This window comes from Pristiophorus japonicus, chromosome 3, assembly GCF_044704955.1.
Source record: "Pristiophorus japonicus isolate sPriJap1 chromosome 3, sPriJap1.hap1, whole genome shotgun sequence".
Classification (NCBI taxonomy): domain Eukaryota; kingdom Metazoa; phylum Chordata; class Chondrichthyes; family Pristiophoridae; genus Pristiophorus; species Pristiophorus japonicus.
In genome coordinates, this window is record NC_091979.1 from 107,876,759 (window position 1) to 107,895,936 (window position 19,178).

The 19,178-nt window shown below is 43.0% G+C and overlaps 1 protein-coding gene across 4 annotated transcripts in view; it reads left to right on the forward strand.

The window, feature by feature from the left end:
* Nucleotides 1-17,836, forward strand: part of mettl8 (methyltransferase 8, methylcytidine) — a 65,909-nt gene extending 48,073 nt beyond the window's left edge. For 3 of the 4 annotated variants that reach the window (XM_070875651.1, XM_070875654.1, XM_070875653.1), the window contains exons 8-10: nt 2,665-2,771; nt 16,359-16,424; nt 17,556-17,836. In XM_070875651.1, the coding sequence (XP_070731752.1) occupies nt 2,665-2,771; nt 16,359-16,424; nt 17,556-17,710 (328 nt within the window). In that variant the 3' untranslated portion in view covers nt 17,711-17,836. The remainder of the gene's footprint in view (nt 1-2,664; nt 2,772-16,358; nt 16,425-17,555) is intronic. The other variant, XM_070875655.1, reaches the window with a different exon arrangement.
* Nucleotides 17,837-19,178: the final 1,342 nt, after the last annotated feature.

Below are 19,178 nucleotides of genomic sequence, written 5' to 3' on the forward strand. Positions count from 1 at the left end.
AAGTACTGTCTACCTTAGCTATGTCCCCTGATGTGCGAAGGGAATGGAATGACACCGGGAGCTTCAGGTGTCACAAAGAGTCACCTCTCAATGGTAAACAGTGTTTGAAATTGTATATAACAATCCTCCTACAGAGTAGCTAGTTACCACCATCAAAGCACTGTTGTTGAAAATAATTCCAGGCGGTTGGCTTATTGTTAAAAAAATGTTGAATCTAGAATTATAGCAATATTCTAAGTTAACAAAAATCTAGTTGAGGCAACCTAGGCAAAATTCATTTTACTACAAGACCATTGTAGGGCAATTATCCATGGCGAAGACCACCTACATTTGTGCTTTAGATGATGCATTTTCTTTTGCGTTTCTCACCAAGTGTGTTGAGTGGCAGACACTGCATTCACTATGACAGTTATGTATTTCCATGGTTGTCTTCCACTGGAGAGTTGTGGGTTGCCATAGCTCCTCAAATATGTCAATTTGTCTCTATATGGAAAATGTAGACGGCGACTTCGGGGAACCTTGCATGTCATTCCATGCAAAATACCCACTGCACTGCAGCAGGGTCAAAATTTGTACATTTTAACCTCTAAAGAATCTTAACAGCTGGAAAGAACTTAAGATGCATTTTCTGCATGGAACTTTGTAAAATTCAAGGAAACAATACACAACTGAGAATGTTATCAATTTGGCCTATTACTGAAGATTCTGTGCAGGTACAAGTACAGTCGTCATCAGAACAAAAATCATCATTTGTTTCTCTCAACGCACAATTTCAACCCAGTTGACGGGGGGGGTAGTGTGAATCTTGTCGTCACTACAGAAGAATATGATTCAAAAGATATTATAATGTGAACAATTATTTTGTAGTCCTAAAGAACAACAACAGAATTATATGGATAGACTTATACCAAGGAATAATATGCTGTAGATAATATGGATTCCTGGAAATAACCACAAGATTGTAAATCTTATTGAGGGTTCAAGTGATGTTATAAATTGTGAGAGAACCTTGAGAAATTTATCACTGTCCTCTGAACCTCAGAATCATTCCACTGCTTCTATTAACTTTTTGCAACATTTGTTTGGGTGTCTTATTCCGTCTTGTGTCTGTGGTGAAAATTAACATCCAATATGATTCCTAATATAAGAAATCCGAGCCAAAATATTAACACTTTTACAGATGCATAGTTACATTTATACATATAGAATATATGTGGAGCTGTGTTTTAATTATTTAAAATTCGTAGTGCATTTACAGTAATGCTGATGTAAGATTGGTAATTACAGTATAAGCACACAGGATTTTACAGAACTAAAACAGGCTTCCCAGCTCAGTGCTGGGAAAAGACTATTGTTAAACTTGTGGGGCTTAATGGAATTCATGAAGGCTTACATCCTTAGTTCTCCTTTAACCTTACCCTCAAAAATACCAGACCCCACTTATCAGCGCCACACTCATCCCGGCCCCTCTCTCCATTCCACTGGATCCGAAGACCCCTATCCCCAGACTTTCGCACCACTTCCCTTATAGTTCAAGACTGCAAACCACCTCCTAGTAATCCAAGCACCCTTCTCCAATGCTTCCCTCCTTCCAATATCTACCTTCCATTGCTTCTAAATCCCTAACATACCACTCTGTGTTCTTAGCCCTCTCAATACCTTGTAATAAAAAACCCTTTTACTTCAATAGCACTGATAATATACATTAAAACCATAAAACACTGTATTCTGCAAATCACTGACAATACCATGGTAGATCTGCATAAATATAGATTGATGTAGATATTGATCTAGATATAGAGTGAGAGTTTGAAATTGATCTTGATCCATTTAGACACGGCCTCTTTACCCATTGATAAACTTTGCATTCATTTTCTCCTTCTGTTTTTTCCTCTTCGTTTCCTGGATAGCGACTCAAGCAGTTATTTGAAATTAAAAATGGTGCGCGGACAAATTTATAATTGATAACGACCAGTGTAACGTAATTTAATTGTGAGTAATAAGGAAGTGAACGATAATTACTTTCAAAAGTCTTTTTTTTACATATGAGTAACTATAGTGTAGTTTGTGCTATGTTTGATCTTCCGAGTGTTGTATTTGAAGTTCTACTCGAGAAGAAAATTTACATCTTCATATGGTTCAAGGGCCGACTTCCTGTGTTGTACTGTTTTCATGAGATTTTTTTCTGCCTTGGTAATAAACTTATGTTATATATGAATGCAGGATTAATTATATTTAAAGAGTGGACTGTTGTAGTTGTTTGGTCCAAAAAGAGGAAGTTGTGGTTGGGAAAATGTTGGAGTCCATTATTAAAGAAGCAGTAGCAGGACATTCTTATGTTCTTAACTCCAGCATACATCTTGAAAACTAACAAAGTAGTCTGTCTTGCTTACTCCCCTCCAAAAAACATGGAAGCTAACTGAAAATGCTGATTTTAGCAGTTTCATTTAAGCAAGCATGAACAAAATTCACTATAACAAAAAAAACATTCTTACAACTTTTTCAAAGCAATAATTCTGGTAATTGCATCCTGTAAATATCACGCAAGTGGCCTTTTTGGATACCAAATGGTGCTAATATTTTAAATACAAATACCTTTTTATTTCAATTAAATTATCATTTATTTTATGCATGTTTAACTGAGATTTATTTCCTTGACTCTAGGATGCAGATAGTCATAAATAGACTGAGCAAGTTACTGAAACCTGGAGGGATGATATTATTTCGGGATTACGGTAGATACGATATGTCTCAGCTTAGATTAAAGAAAGGTAATCTCTTAAATTTTTATTTTCTTTAAAAGTAATTTCACATTTATTTTAAATCCTGGAAGCGTGTCACTTTAGCTGTTTATAGTTGCATGGCCACTTTGTGTTCATTTTCTCTTTGTTTTCTTCTGTTCTTTCTTTCCTGGGTAGTAACTCAAGCTGGACTACTTTTCCATTCGGATGATCCCAGAATTTTGGGATTCAATCTTGTATATTGTTGGTTGGGAATCAGGGTCCCTATTTGCCTTCATGTATTAAATGATTTGTGCTTGGGACCCACTGAAAATTGGGAGAAGATACACAACAAATATTCTCTTGGATGATTCAAAACATTTTTATTTACTACTCATAATAATACTCATTAAAATTATGAAACTAGAGTAATTCCTCTCTAGTCAGCTTTAGCAAGCATCATTCAGCACATTGTGAAATAACTAGTCTCAGACTAAGCAACTGAATCAGAACACTCACACAGCTATCCGACCTTCCATTCACAAAGACCACAAAGTGAGGAAAGTTATTTGTCCATCAGACTCTTTCTTTCATACAATCTTATTGTCACAGTATCTGTTTCTTTAATAATTCCAGTTTTTGTCTCCACTGCTCTAATTCTATTCTATCTTTCCACTTTCACAACACAGTAACCATACACTCAGTAAATAAAACACCAAATCCAGTGTTTTTAACAAAAAAAATCTTATCAAAAACAAACCTACTCGTCAGTAACACGTACCCATTAAACCACACTCTCAAAGTTTAACTTTAACCGCATATGAATGAACTAAGAACGATCAAAACATCTTACAATTGTAGTTGCCTATTTTGCAGCAATGTAAAAGCTCCTCAGAAAACAATATCCCAGAGGATTTCATCAAACAAAACACTTGCTGCTGCCTGAAAATTGTTGCCAGGCACAGTAGAGATAGATAAATGTAAAACAGATGCCCATGTTGCAAGTTCCAACTGCTGCTTCTTTGGCCCAGTTAAGATTTGTAGTGGCACTTCACCATTGATGTTGTCACAGAGTTAGACTCAGAATTGCGCTGAGAAGTTTTTTCTAACAGATGCTCCGACCGCAAAATGCAGAACTTTTTCACATTAGATGCAATGATTATAAAAGTAATATCGTGTTTGAAAAAACAACTTCTGGATACTGCAGCTGGCAGTTGTGATGCACACAATGTCATTCAACTGTGAGCGATCATGTGATTTTACTTCTTGTAGCCGAATGCGTTTTTCAGCTGGCATAGAACAGTTAACTTGAATTAACCCAAGGCCTCAAAACATTTCTCTCATTCCGTGGATATTTATGTTCATATGTTGTCAGATGATGAAGTCCATTTATCTAAGTCTGAATTTTCCATCTTTCTCCTTGAAAGACAGCATATCACTTATTATAAATAATCTTATTGTCTGACCATCCTCTATCACTTTTTGTACCATTTACTGACTTTGCCCAAATGAATCCTTTTGCATGCAATGCCTTTCGAAGGTCAGAGAATCTAATACCGTGAATGACAAACTGTCTCTTACATTCACGCTTGCCTGCACTGGCTTGAAGACTATTTTCATGAGTACTAAAGAAATCAGTAATGCACGTCACCTTTCAGATCGCTGCAGCAGGTGAAACCTTTGAAATTGTTGCTGTCATTGTACTGACACAGCGAGTGGTGGTGGTGGTACGTTTGTCTTTTGGCCAGTGTTGTGCTTTGTCTTAACATTTGTGTGCACACCTTTGGATACTCATCTTCAGTATTTGTTGGTATATTTTGTCCTTTTACAAGACCAACTGTCCATTCAGCTCTCTGAAAAAGCACTTCTGTATCCTTCTGACTTGTCATCTTTTAATCAGCAATCTTCTCAATATGTGTACAATCTGCAGTTTAGCTACCTCTGCTTTGCCACTTTTAAGTTTCATACATAAAGCTGTCTCTGACACCACAGCAATCAACAATCTGGTAAGAATTTGCACTTTTCCCTCTTTCCCCATCTCCAGATTTTTCACATGCAGTCAGCATTCTGCACTAACCATAATTATTGACTGCAAAAATTACACACAACAGTGAAAGGTACATCACAACAGGCAGTTTCAGAAATGGCTGAACAATAATTACGAGAGGTTTCATAGCTGGGTTTTTTCCCTCCATAGCACGGGAACACTTATTGTAGTTCTCACACCCAACTCCCTTGGCTATTCCAGCACAGATCAAAGATTTAACATTGGGTTTTCTGGTTGACTGCGCAACCCATGATGAACTTACCCACTGAACCACACATAAAGAGGAGAGCTGGCGACCGAACTACTGCTTCGAAAAATATATTGTAGAAAATGGGAGCAGGAGCTCCCACTGTCATTTATAAAATAATTCTGTCCGAGGCACTGGTTCATGTTGCTGCACAGCTCCACAGTTAATGGTAGCCCAACCAAAGTAGCTATTCTTCACATGTGAGTTTGAACAATTGTTGTGGACAGGTAATTTGACTGTAGAGGCACCATAGTTGAACCCAATCCAGTCCTTAAGTGACATGCATCCCTCCAGCAAAGGTCACTGGTTAGCAATTAGGAGTAGAAGCTACAGCTAATTTCTTTTTAATTTTCCACCCTAGGGGCCCAAGTTTCCACGCGATAAAAAACGGGCGTCCCTCCGAGCTGGGCGCCCGTTTTTTGCGCCTAAAAAAAAAACCACATGATTCTGGAGCGCCCTGCAGCTCCTTGTCTGCCTGGCGCGGCGCCCAGGGGGGCGGAGCCGACACTCGCGCCGATTTTGTAAGTGGAAGGGGGCGGGTACTATTTAAATTAATTTTTTTCCTGCCGGCACCGCTGCGCGTGCGCGTTGGAGCGTTCGCGCATGCTCAGTGTGAAAAAAACATTGGCACTCGGCCATTTTTGTAGTTCTTTGTAGCTGTTTAGTTTTTGAACATTTTTTTAATAAAAGCACATTGCCATCAGCACTTGCAGCCTTCTCACTGTCTCCTACCCCCCCCGCGGGAAGAACGGGCGCCTCCTCCTCCTCTTCCCCCCCCCCCCCCCCACGGGAAAGAACGGGCGCCTCCTTTCCCCCCCCCCCCGCGGGAAAGAACGGGCGTCTCTTTTCCCCCCCCCCCCCCCCCCCAACGCGGGAAGAACGGGCGCCTCAGGCTGACTGCAGCATTCTCCGTGCCTGAAGCACTTTCACATAGGTAGGAAGATGGTTTATTTAATCTTTTCTTTGCTTATAAATGTTTATTCAGGTTGGATTTATTTGTATAAGTATAAATAAGGATTTATTGTAGAATTTAATGACTTCCCTTCCCCCCACCCCACCCCCCACCCTCCCCTCCCCCCTCACCTCATTCTGGACGCCTAATTTGTAACCTGCGCCTGATTTTTTAATGTGTAGAACAGGTTTTTTCAGTTCTACAAAAATCTTCACTTACTCCATTCTAACTTAGTTTGGAGTACGTTTTCACTGTGGAAACTTTGAAATCAGGCGTCAGTGGCCGGACATGCCCCCTTTTGAAGAAAAAATTCTGTTCCAAAGTAGAACTGTTCTACCTGACTAGAACTGCAGAAAAAAAAATGTGGAGAATTGCGATTTCTAAGATAGTCTGTTCTCCACCAGTTGCTCCTAAAAATCAGGCGCAAATCATGTGGAAACTTGGGCCCTAGAAGTGTAAAGTGAATTGTAGAAGTATGGTCTGAGATCACAAATTTTTCAGGATCAAAACTGTCCTTCCTAGTTTGTATCCAGCAAGTGGTGAATTTGTTACCGAGCCATCAGAGGAACACTCCTAATTTAAAATTATATTGAATGGAATCTTTGTCAGAATTCATTTTACTTCATACCTCCTCAATTTTTTTTTACCTAAAAGGAATAAAAACATAAGAACATAAGAAATAGGAGCAGGAGTAGGCCATTGGCCCCTCGAGCCTGCTCCTGCGAATATGATATAATTGGCATCAGGGAGACATGGCTCCAGGGTGACCAAGGCTGGGAACTCAACATCCAGGGGTATTCAACATTCAGGAAGGATAGACAGAAAGGAAAAGGAGGTGGGATAGCGTCGCTGGTTAAAGAGGAAATGAACGCAATAGTAAGGAAGGACATTAGCTTGGATGATGTGGAATCTGTATGGGTGGAGCTACGGAATACCAAAGGGCAGAAAACGCTAGTGGGAGTTGTGTACAGACCACCAAACAGTAGTAGTGAGGTTGGGGATAGTATCAAACAAGAAATTAGGGACGCGTGCAATAAAGGTACAGCAGTTATCATGGGCGACTTTAATCTACATATAGATTGGACTAACCAAACTGGTAGCAATATGGTGGAGGAGGATTTCCTGGAGTGTATTTGGGATGGTTTTCCAGACCAATATGTCAAGGAAACAACTAGAGGGCTGGCCATCCTAGACTGGGTGATGTGTAATGAGAAAGGACTAATTAGCAATCTTGTTGTGCGAGGCCCCTTGGGGAAGAGTGGCCATAATATGGTAGAATTCTTTATTAAGATGGAGAATGACACAGTTAATTCAGAAACTAGGGTCCTGAACTTAAGGAAAGGTAACTTCGATGGGATGAGACGTGAATTGGCTAGAATAGAATGGCGAATGATACTTAAAGGATTGACGGTGGATAGGCAATGGCAGACATTTAAAGATCACATGGATGAATTTCAACAATTGTACATCCCTGTCTGGAGTAAAAATAAAACCGGGAAGGTGGTTCAACCGTGGCTAACAAGGGAAATTAAGAATAGTGTTAAATCCAAGGAAGAGGCATATAAATTGGCCAGAAAAAGCAGCAAATTTAGAATTCAGCAGAGGAGGACAAAGGGTTTAATTAGGAGGGGGCAAATAGAGTATTAGAGGAAGCTTTCTGGGAACATAAAAACTGACTGCAAACGTTTTTATAGATACGTGAAGAGAAAAAGATTAAATGACTCGTGGGGTGCCGCAGGGCTCAGTACTGGGACCCCAGCTATTTACAATATACATTAATGCTTTAGATGAAGGAATTGAGTGTAATATCTCCAAGTTTGCAGATAACAATAAGCTGGGTGGCGGTGTGAGCTGTGAGGAGGATGCTAAGAGGCTGCAGGGTGACTTAGACAGGTTAGGTGAGTGGGCAAATGCATGGCAGATGTGGTATAATGTGGATAAATGTGAGGTTATCCAATTTGGTGGAGAAAACACGAAGGCAGAATATTATCTGAATGGCGGCCGATTAAGAAAAGGGGAGGTGCAGTGAGACCTGGGTGTCATGGTACATCAGTCATTGAAAGTTGGCATGCAGGTACAGCAGACGGTGAAGAAGGCAAATGGTATGTTGGCCTTCATAGCTAGGGGATTTGAGTATAGGAGCAGGGAGGTCTTATTGCAGTTGTACAGAACCTTGGTGAGGCCACAACTGGAATAGTTCCGGGCAGTTCGGGGAGAGTCGAGAGGCCTATAAAGGCCCAGCGCGTCGGAAAGGCAGCATTCGGAGGAGTTCGGGCAATCCGGGGAGCATCGAGAGGCCTATAAAGGTCCAGCAGGAGTTCGGAGAGGCGGCACTCGGAGGAGTTCGGGCAGTCAGGGGAGCGTCGAGAGGCCTATAAAGGCCCAGCGCGTCGGAGAGGCGGTAGTCGGAGGAGTTCGGGTAGTCTGGGGAGCGTCGAGAGGCCTATAAAGACCCAGTGCGTCGGAGAGGCAGCAGTCGGAGGAGTTCGGGTAGTCCGGTGAGCGTCGAGAGGCCTATAAAGGCCAGCTGCAGCAGGGAGAGAAGGCAAAAAAGAAGTAGAAAGAAATCGAAAGGTGACTTCACAGCCAAGGGGGTAAGTGATTGGCTGGTGATTGGTAAGTAGTTTTTCTTTTTCTTTTCTATATCAGTAAGTAATCTTTAGCATTGTTGTTGCCAATTTAAGTGTATCTAAGGGTTAAGTCATGGCAGGACAGCTCGGACACGTGTTATGCTCCTCCTGTACTATAGAAATATAGAAAATAGTTGCAGGAGTAAGCCATTCGGCCCTTCGCGCCTGCACTGCCATTCGATAAGATCATGGCTGATCATTCCGTCAGTACCCCTTTCCTGCTTTTTCTCCATACCCCTTGATCCCCTTAACCGTAAGGGCCATATCTAACTCCCTCTTGAATATATCCAATGAATTGGCATCAACAACTCTCTGCGGCAGGGAATTCCACGGGTTAACAACTCTCTGACTGAAGAAGTTTCTCCTCATCTCAGTCCTAAATGGCCTGCCCCTTATCCTAAGACTGTGTCCCCTGGTTCTGGACTTCCCCAATATCGGGAACATTCTTCCCGCATCTAGCCTGTCTAGTCCAGTCAGAATCTTACATGTTTCGATGAGATCCCCTCTCATCCTTCTAAACTCCAGTGTATAAAGGCCCAGTTGATCCAGTCTCTTCTCATATGTCATTCCAGCCATCCCTGGAATCAGTCTGATGAACCTTCGCTGCACTCCCTCAATAGCCAGAACATCCTTCCTCAGATTCGGAGACCAAAACACAATATTCCAGGTGGGGCCTCACCAAGGCCCTGTACAACTGCAGCAAGACTTCCCTGCTCCTACACTCAAATCCCCTTGTATGAAGGCCAACATACCATTTGCCTTCTTAACCGCCTGCTGTACCTGCATGCCAACTTTCAATGACTGATGAACCATGACACCCAGGTCTCGCTGCACCTCTCCTTTTCCTAATCTTCCGCCATTCAGATAATATTCTGCCTTCGTGTTTTTGCCCCCAAAGTGGATAACCTCACATTTATCCACATTATACTGCATCTGCCATGTATTTGCCCACTCGCCTAACCTGTCCAAGTCACCCTGCAGCCTCTTAGTGTCCTCCTCACAGATCACACCGCCACCAAGTTTAGTGTCATCTGCAAACTTGGAGATATTACACTCAATTCCAACATCTAAATCAGCTGGGGTCCCAGCACTGAGCCCTGCGGCACTCCACTAGTCACTGCCTGCCATTCTGAAAAGGACCCGTTAATCCCGACTCTCTGCTTCCTGTCTGCCAACCAGTTCTCTATCCACGTCAGTACATTACCCCCAATATCATGTGCTTTGATTTTGCACACCAATCTCTTGTGTGGGGCCTTGTCAAAAGCCTTTTGAAAATCCAAATACATCACATCCACTGGTTCTCCCTTGTCCACCCTACTAGTTACATCCTCAAAAAATTCCAGAAGATTTGTCAAGCATGATTTCCCTTTCATAAATCCATGCTGACTTGGACTGATCCTATCACTGCTCTCCAAATGCGCTGCTATTTCATCCTTAATGATCGATTCCAACATTTTCCCCACCACCGATGTCAGGCGAACTGGTCTATAATTACCCGTTTTCTCTCTCCCTTTTTATTTAAAAAGTGGTGTGACATTAGCAATCCTCCAGTCCATAGGAACTGATCCAGAGTCGATGTGGGAAGTCAGGGACGCTTCCGGTGTCCCTGATGACTATGTGTGCGGGAAGTGCATCCGCCTGCAGCTCCTGACAGACCACATTGCGGCACTGGAGCTGTGGGTGGATGAACTCTGGAGCATCCGCGATGCTGAAAATGACGTGAATAGCACGTTTAGTGAGTTGGTCTTACCGCAGGTAAAGGGTACACAGCCAGATAGGGAATGGATGACCAACAGGAAGAGCAGTGCAAGGAAGGCAGTCAGGGGTCCCCTGCGGTCAGCCCCTGCAAAACTGATGCACCGCATTGGGTACTGTTGAGGGGGATGACTCATCAGGGGAGGGCAGCAGCAGCCAAGTTCATGGCACCGTGGGTGGCTCTGCTGCACAGGAGGGCAGGAAAAAGAGTGGGAGAGTGATAGCGATAGGGGATTCAATTGTAAGGGGAATAGATAGGCGTTTCTGCGGCCGCAACCAAGACTCCAGGATGGTATTGTTGCCTCCCTGGTGCAAGGGTCAAGGATGTCTCTGAGCTGGTGCAGGACATTCTGAAAAGGTTGTCGTGGTGCATGTAGGTCCCAACGATATTGGTAAAAAAAAACGGGATGAGGTCCTACGAGACGAATTTAGGGAGCTAGGAGCTAAATTAAAAAGTCGGACCTCAAAAGTAGTAATCTCAGGATTGCTACCAGTGCCACGTGCTAGTCAGAGTAGGAATCGCAGGATAGCTCAGATGAATACGTGGCTTGAGCAGTGGTGCAGAAGTGAAGGATCCAAATTCCTGGGACATTGGAACCGGTTCTGGGGGAGGTGGGACCAGTACAAACCAGACGGTCTGCACCTGGGCAGGACCGGAACCAATGTTCTGGGGGGAGTGTTTGCTAGTGCTGTTGGGGAAGAGTTAAACTAATATGGCAGGGGGATGGGAACGTATGCAGGGAAACAGGGGGAAGTAGAATGGGGGCAGAAGCAAAAGATAGAAAGAAAAAAAGTAAAAGTGGAGGGCAGAGAAACCTAAAGCAAAAAGGGCCACATTACAGCAAAATTCTAAGGGAGCAAAGTGTGTTCTAAAGACAAGCCTGAAGGCTCTGTGCCTCAATGCGAGGAGTATTCGGAATAAGGTGGACGAATTAACTGCGCAGATAGCAGTTAACGGGTATGATGTAATTGGCATCACGGAGACATGGTCCAGGGTGACGAAGGCTGGGAACTCAACATCCAGGGGTATTCAACATTTAGGAAGGATAGACAGAAAGGAAAAGGTGGCGGGGTGGCATTGCTGGTTAGAGAGGAAATTAATGCAATAGTAAGAAAGGACATTAGCTTGGATGATGTGGAATCGGTATGGGTGGAGCTGCGGAATACCAAAGGGCAGAAGATGCTAGTGGGAGTTGTGGACAGACCACCAAACAGTAGTAGTAAGGTTGGGGACAGTATCAAACAAGAAATTAGGGATGCATGCAATAAAGATATAGCAGTTATCATGGGTGACTTTAATCTACATATTGATTGGGCTAACCAAACTGGTAGCAATGCGGTGGAGGAGGATTTTCTGGAGTGTATTAGGGATGGTTTTCTAGACCAATATGTCGAGGAACCAACTGGGGAGCTGGCCATCCTAGACTGGGTGATGTGTAATGCGAAAAGACTAATTAGCAATCTTTTTGTGCGAGGCCCCTTGGGGAAGAGTGACCATAACATGGTAGAATTCTTTATTAAGATGGAGAGTGACACAGTTAATTCAGAAACTAGGGTCCTGAACTTAAGGAAAGGTAATTCGATGGTTTGAGGCGTGAATTGGCTAGAATAGACTGGCAAATGATACTTAAAGGGTTGATGGTAGATAGGCAATGGCAAACATTTAAAGATCACATCGATGAACTTCAGCAATTGCACATCCATGTCTGGAGTAAAAATAAAACAGGGAAGGTGGCTCAACCGTGGCTAACGAGGGAAATTAAGGATAGTGTTAAATCCAAGGAAGAGCCATATAAATTGGCCAGAAAAAGCCGCAAAACTGGGGACTGGGAGAAATTTAGAATTCAGCAGAGAAGGACAAAGGGTTTAATTAGGAGGGGGAAAATAGAGTACGAGAAGAAGCTTGCCGGGAACACAAAAACTGGCTGCAAAAGCTTCTATAGATATGTGAAGAGAAAAAGATTAGTGAAGACAAACATAGGTCCCTTGCAGTCGGATTCAGGTGAATTTATAATGAGGAACACAGAAATGGCAGACCAATTTAACAAATACTTTGGTTCTGTCTTCACGAAGGAAGACACAAATAACCTTCCAGAAGTACTAGGGGACCGAGGGACCAAAGGAGGAACTGAAGGATATCCTTATTAGGCGGGAAATTGTGTTAGGGAAATTGATGGGATTGAAGGTCGATAAATCCCCGGAGCCTGATAGTCTGCATCCCAGAGTACTTAAGGAAGTGGCCCTAGAAATAGTGGATACATTGGTGATCATTTTCCAACCGTCTTACCGACTCTGGATCAGTTCCTATGGACTGGAGGGTAGCTAATGTAACACCACTTTTTAAAAAGGGAGTAAGAGAGAAAGCGGGTAATTATAGATCAGCAGTGGGGAAAATGTTGGAATCAATTATTAAGGATGAAATAGCAGCGCATTTGGAAAACAGTGACAGGATCGATCCAAGTCAGCATGGATTTATGAAGGGGAAATCATGCTTGACAAATCTTCTGGAATTTTTTGAGGATGTAACGAGTAGAGTGGACAAGGAAGAACCAGTGGATGTGGTGTATTTGGACTTTCAAAAGGCTTTTGACAAGATACCATACAAGAGATTGGTGTGCAAAATCAAAGCACATGGTATTGGGGGTAATATACTGACATGGATAGAGAAACATAGAAACATCGAAAATAGATGCAGGATTAGGCCATTCGGCCCTTTGAGCCAGCACCACCATTCAATGAGTTCATGGCTGAACATGCAACTTCAGTACTCCATTCCTGCTTTCCCACCATACCCCTTGATCCCCCTAGTAGTAAGGACTTCATCTAACTCCCTTTTGAATATATTTAGTGAATTGGCCTCAACAAATTTCTGCGGTAGAGAATTCCACAGGTTCACCACTCTCTGGGTGAAGAAGTTTCTCATCTCGGTCCTAAAAGGCTTACCCCTTATACTTAGACTGTGACCCCTGGTTCTGGACTTCCCCAACATTGGGAACATTCTTCCTGCATCTAACCTGTCTAAACCCATCAGAATTTTAAATGTTTCTATGAGATCCCCTCTTATTCTTCTGAACTCCAGTGAATACAAGCCAGTTGATCCAGTCTTTCTTGATATGTCAGTCCCGCCATCCCGGGAATCAGTCTGGTGAACCTTCGCTGCACTCCCTCAATAGCAGAATGTCCTTCCTCAAGTTAGGAGAGCAAAACTACACAATGCTCAGGTGTGGCCTCACCAAGGCCCTGTACAACTGTAGTAACAACTCCCTGCCCCTGTACTCAAATTCCCTCGCTATGAAGGCCAACATGCCATTTGCTTTCTTAACCGCCTGCTATACCTGCATGCCAACCTTCAATGACTGATGTACCATGACACCCAGGTCTTGTTGCACCTCCCCTTTTCCTAATCTGTCACCATTCGGATAATAATCTGTCTCTCTGTTTTTACCACCAAAATGGATAACCTCACATTTATCCACATTATACTTCATCTGCCATGCATTTGCCCACTCACCTAACCTATCCAAATCACTCTGCAGCCTCATAGCATCCTCCTCGCAGCTCACACTGCCACCCAACTTAGTGTCATCTGCAAATTTGGAGATATTACATTTAATCCCCTCGTCTAAATCATTAATGTACAATGTAAACAGCTGAGGCCCCAGCACAGAACCTTGCGGTACCCCACTAGTCATTGCCTGCCATTCTGAAAAGTACCCATTTACTCCTACTCTTTGCTTCCTGTCTGCCAACCAGTTCTCAATCCACGTCAGCACACTACCCCCAATCCCATGTGCTTTAATTTTGCACATTAATCTCTTGTGTGGGACCTTGTCGAAAGCCTTCTGAAAGTCCAAATACACCACATCAACTGGTTCTCCCTTGTCCACTCTACTGGTTGGCAGTCAGGAAGCAGAGAGTCGGGATAAACGGGTCCTTTTCAGAATGGCAGGCAGTGACTAGTGGAGTGCCGCAGGGCTCAGTGCTGGGACCCCAGCACTTTACAATATACATCAATGATTTGGATTGAGTGTAATATCTCCAAGTTTGCAGATGACACTAAACTGTGTGGAGCTGTGAGGGGGTGCTAAGAGGCTGCAGGGTGACTTGGATAGGTTAGGTGAGTGGGCAAATGCATGTCTGATGCAGTTTAATGTAAGGTTATCCATTTTGGAGGCAAAAACGCGAAGACAGAATATTATCTGAATGGCGGCAGATTAGGAAAAGGGGAGGTGCAACGAGACCTGGGTGTGACGGTTCATCAGTCATTGAAAGTTGGCATACAGCTTCAGCAGGCAGTGAAGAAGGCAAATGGTATGTTGGCCTTCATAGCTAGGGGATTTGAGTACAGGAGCAGGGAGATCTTACTGCAATTGTACAGGGCCTTGGTGAGGCCTCACCTGGAATATTGTGTTCAGTTTTGGTCTCCTAACCTGAGGAAGGACATTCTTGCTATTGAGGGAGTGCAGCGAAGGTTCATCAGACTGATTCCCGGGATGGCTGGACTGACATATGAGGAGAGACTGGATCGACTGGGCCTGTATTCACTGGAGTGAGAAGGATGAGAGGGGATCTCATAGAAACATATAAAATTCTGACGGAATTGGACAGGTTAGATGCAGGAAGAATGTTCCCAATGTTGGGGAAGTCCAGAACCAGGGGACACAGTCTTAGGATAAGGGGTAAGCCATTTAGAACTGAGATGAGGAGAAACTTCTTCACTCAGAGAGTTATTAACCTGTGGAATTCTCTACCGCCAAGAGTTGTTAATGCCAGTTCGTTGGATATATTCAAGAGGGAGTTAGATATGGCCCTTACGGCTAAAGGGATCAAGGGGTATGGAGAGAAAGCAGGAAAGGGGTACTGAGGTGAATGATCAGCCATGATCTTATTGAATGGTGGTGCAAGCTCGAAGGGCCGAATGGCCTACTCCTGCACCTATTTTCTATGTTTCCACCATTTAATAAGATCATAGCTGATCTGATCTTGGGCTCAGCTCCACTTCCCTGCCCGCTCCCCATAACCCTTCACTTCCTTATCGATCAAAAATCTGTCTCTCCTATCTCCACCTTAAATATATTCAGTGGCCCAGCTTCCACAGCTCTCTGGGGCAGAGAATTCCGCAGATTTACAACTCTCTGAGAGACGAAATTTCTCCTCATCTCAGTTCTAAATGGGCGACCCTTTATTCTGAAACTATGTCCCCTAGTTCTAGATTCCCCCACGAGAGGAAACATCCTCTCTGCATCTACCTTGTCGAGCCTCCTCAGTATCTTATATGTTTCAATAAGATCACCTCTCATTCTTCTAAACTGCAATGAGTATATGCCCAACCTGCTCAACCTTTCTTCATAACCTTTCTAAGTCAACCCTTTCATCTCGGGAATCAACCTAGTGAACCTTCTCTGAACTGCCTCCAATGCAAGTGTATTCCTCCTTAAATAAGGAGACCAAAACTGTTAGCAGTGCTCCAGGTGTGGTCTCACCAATACCCTGTACAGTTGTAGCATGACTTCTCTGTTTTTATACTCCACCCCCCTTGCAATAAAGAGCAACATTCCATTTGCCATTACTTGCTGTACCTACATATTAACTTTTTGTGTTTCATGCACAAGGACCCCCAGGTCCCACCGTACTGCAGCATTTTATAATCTCCATTTAAATAATAATTTGCTTTTTTATTTTTCCTGCCAAAGTTTATAACCTTACATTTTCCCACATTATACTCCCATCTACCAAATGTTTGCCCACTCAGTTAGACTGTCTATATCCCTTCGCAGATTCTTTATGTCCTCCTGACAACTTGCTTTCCCACCCATCTTTGTATCATCAGCGAACTTGGCTACATTACACTTTGACCGTTAATGTATACTGAGTGAAAAAGATCACTTAATGTGAAAGAATTTGAATTTGCTATGTAGTTGTGAGAATATAAACATTTTTGTGCAAAATGTATCAAAATATTTTCAGTTAATTTCAAACCTGTAAATATTTAAATTCTCTGTGTTAGGTCGCTGCTTATTTGGAAACTTTTATGTTCGAGGAGATGGTACTTGCGTTTACTTCTTCACTAAAGGTATGAACAATAGCAGAGAACTTTAAATTATAGAGAATGCTCAGTGAGGAGTTATGTAATACAGAATTTATTCCACAAATGAGGAAATCTGCAAAACCTACACATGGTAAGATCACAAATGCGTTAATATCTTCCTTACTTACTGATTGAGTATATAGTTCTCATTAAATATTCGACTTGGTTGTTAATAAAAGTGAAATTAATCTATTTTAAGAAATGTTAACACAAGCAAAGGATGTTTTAAAAACCCTCAGTAGGTAGTGTGAGCTGCCTGTCCATTGTCTCCAGAAGTGACTGGCTGAAATGTTGAAAACTCCTTTAGTGAAGATGGGAGAATGTAATTCACAGGAAAATTTAGCTCAAAACAGAATGCTTTATATTACTATCTTGAGTCACAGAGCAAAGGTGATGTTTTAGCCGCAGCCTCATTGAAAGATTACTGGACACTGAGCTATGGAAGGATTTAATATTCAGTTATTGCTGATTCTATTGAACACAAAAGAGTAGAAATCACTGTTACCAATATTAGTCGACAAACGCAAAATGCTCCACTACTTTAACAGTGGTGGTAACCCACTTATTATATTGCTGCCATTAAATTGTAGACCAGTGTGTTTAATTATATACTGGTTTGTGAACTCCATTGTTAAAAAGTGGTTTAATTTTTTTTCTATTTTAAGCCACAGAGGTAAAACCCTTTTAATGTTAATATGCCTATACAAGACATTTGGATTCCCTTTTATGTTTATTTTGGACATAGATCTTTTAAATTTGATTCTTTACCCTTTTTAAAGTGATGTTCAGAATGGTAGCTGAAGAGCCACGTGGGTGATAAGAAGTGGAAAAACATTGCCAATGACAATATTGTGGAATGTTCTTCAATTTCTTTTTATTAACCCTATATATTAACCCATTATATGTAGAAGGAGAGAAAATCAGTTATCAACGCAAGTTGATAACTGATTTTCTCTCTCTCTCTACATATAATTCTTATTCACAGTAGTTCTTTGTCTGGTCCACAATTGTAATAATAATTGTAGGCACCAAAATGTATATTTACCTGATTGCTAATTATATGTATGTTACTATTATAATAATTTTTTATATAAACATGATGTTTTTCTTTTACAGAAGAAATCGCAAATATATTCATCTCAGCTGGTTTGAAAGAAGTTCAAAATTTAATGGATCGACGGCTCCAAGTTAACCGCAAAAAGAGAATCGCAATGCACCGTATTTGGGTGCAATGCAAATACCAAAAACCCTCTATAAAATGTTTAATTTAAGGTTGAAGATATTTATTTTTGAATCTTCTATAAACAATGTTACTCCAGTTGGAAAATATTTCACTATTCTGTTAGTTTCTTTGTATTCCTTTAAAGTATTGTCATATTTTATCCCTATTTCTTCACTGTCCAATTTGACTTATGTGGATCTGAAAGATGCTACTAAAGTTTCTGTTTGTGACCTATTTGTCTTTTTGCGCTGTGTATTCCTGTGCAATTTCTTACATATTGAAAAGATATTTAAACCAGTTCTCAAAGGTGCTGCATGCTAGAGTGCATTCTCTCAAAAATCAGAGATGTAGCCTTTTCTAAAATTACGACTGTAGCAGCTTCATAGGAGTTGTTGCAGCTTATAAACCCTCAGTGTTTATGACAGGAGAACGACACTGTCACATACAGCTGCACTCAATATCCATTCAAAAGGTCGATGTAGATTATCACTGGGTTTTTGCCAGTGGAAATCAACACCAGAAACTGTTTACTTGCATGCAGCTCTGCACTTTACACACAGGCATCTAAACGCAGAGTTGACTTATCATTTCCTAAATTAGTGTTGCTCGAACATGCAACAAGCTTTAGAAAATCTGTTGCACATTCAGTCCAATTTCTTCAAGTCTTTCTGCTTCTTCCATTTTGAGACCTCTGTCTTTTCACTCTGTTACACCAGCTAATTACCAAAAGAAAGATCTTGTAAGTTACATTCATAGCTCACAAATAAAAGTGCCATGGAGGCCTCTCTAGTTCGTCGTTCCATAGAAACCTGCGCTCTCAGCAAGACAGCATCTGACTGCTTCTTGAATGATGTGAGATTTAGGGCCCAAGTTTCCACAAGAAAAAAAACAGGCGCCCCTCCGAGCTGGGCGCCCGTTTTTCGCGCCTAAAACGGCGCCTAAAAAAATCCTCGGTAGTCTCCACCGACTTACAGGTCCTGTGGCAGTCGGTGCAGCCGGCACGAGCTGTGGGGGGGGCGGAGCCAGGACCCTGCGCTGAAAACAGTGCCGGGACCTCTGCACATGCGCGCTACAGTCGGCACGCAAGTGCAGTAGCTCCAGGCGCCGAACTGCGGGAGGGGCCCGAAGCATGCAGCCCTTAGCCCTGGCTGAATGGCCTCACTGGGGCTGTGTGAATGAGGCTCCTCCCACGGCCAGCTCCTGCTCCCCGCCCGACCAGACCCGACACTCGCCCCGCCCCCCCCCCCGACCAGACCCGACACTCGCTTCCCCCCCCCGACCAGACACGACACTCGCTTCCCCCCCCCCGACCCGACCCCCGCCCCGACACCCGCTCTCCCCCCCGACCGGAGACCCGCTCTCCCCCCCGACCGGAGACCCGCTGCCCCCCGCCCCGACAGAGACCCGAGACCCGCTCTCTCCCCCGCCCCAACCCGAGGCCCGCTTCCCCCCCCCCCCCCCCCGACCCGACACCCGCTCCCCCCCTTCCCCCCTCCCCTCTCTCCCTCCCCTCTCCC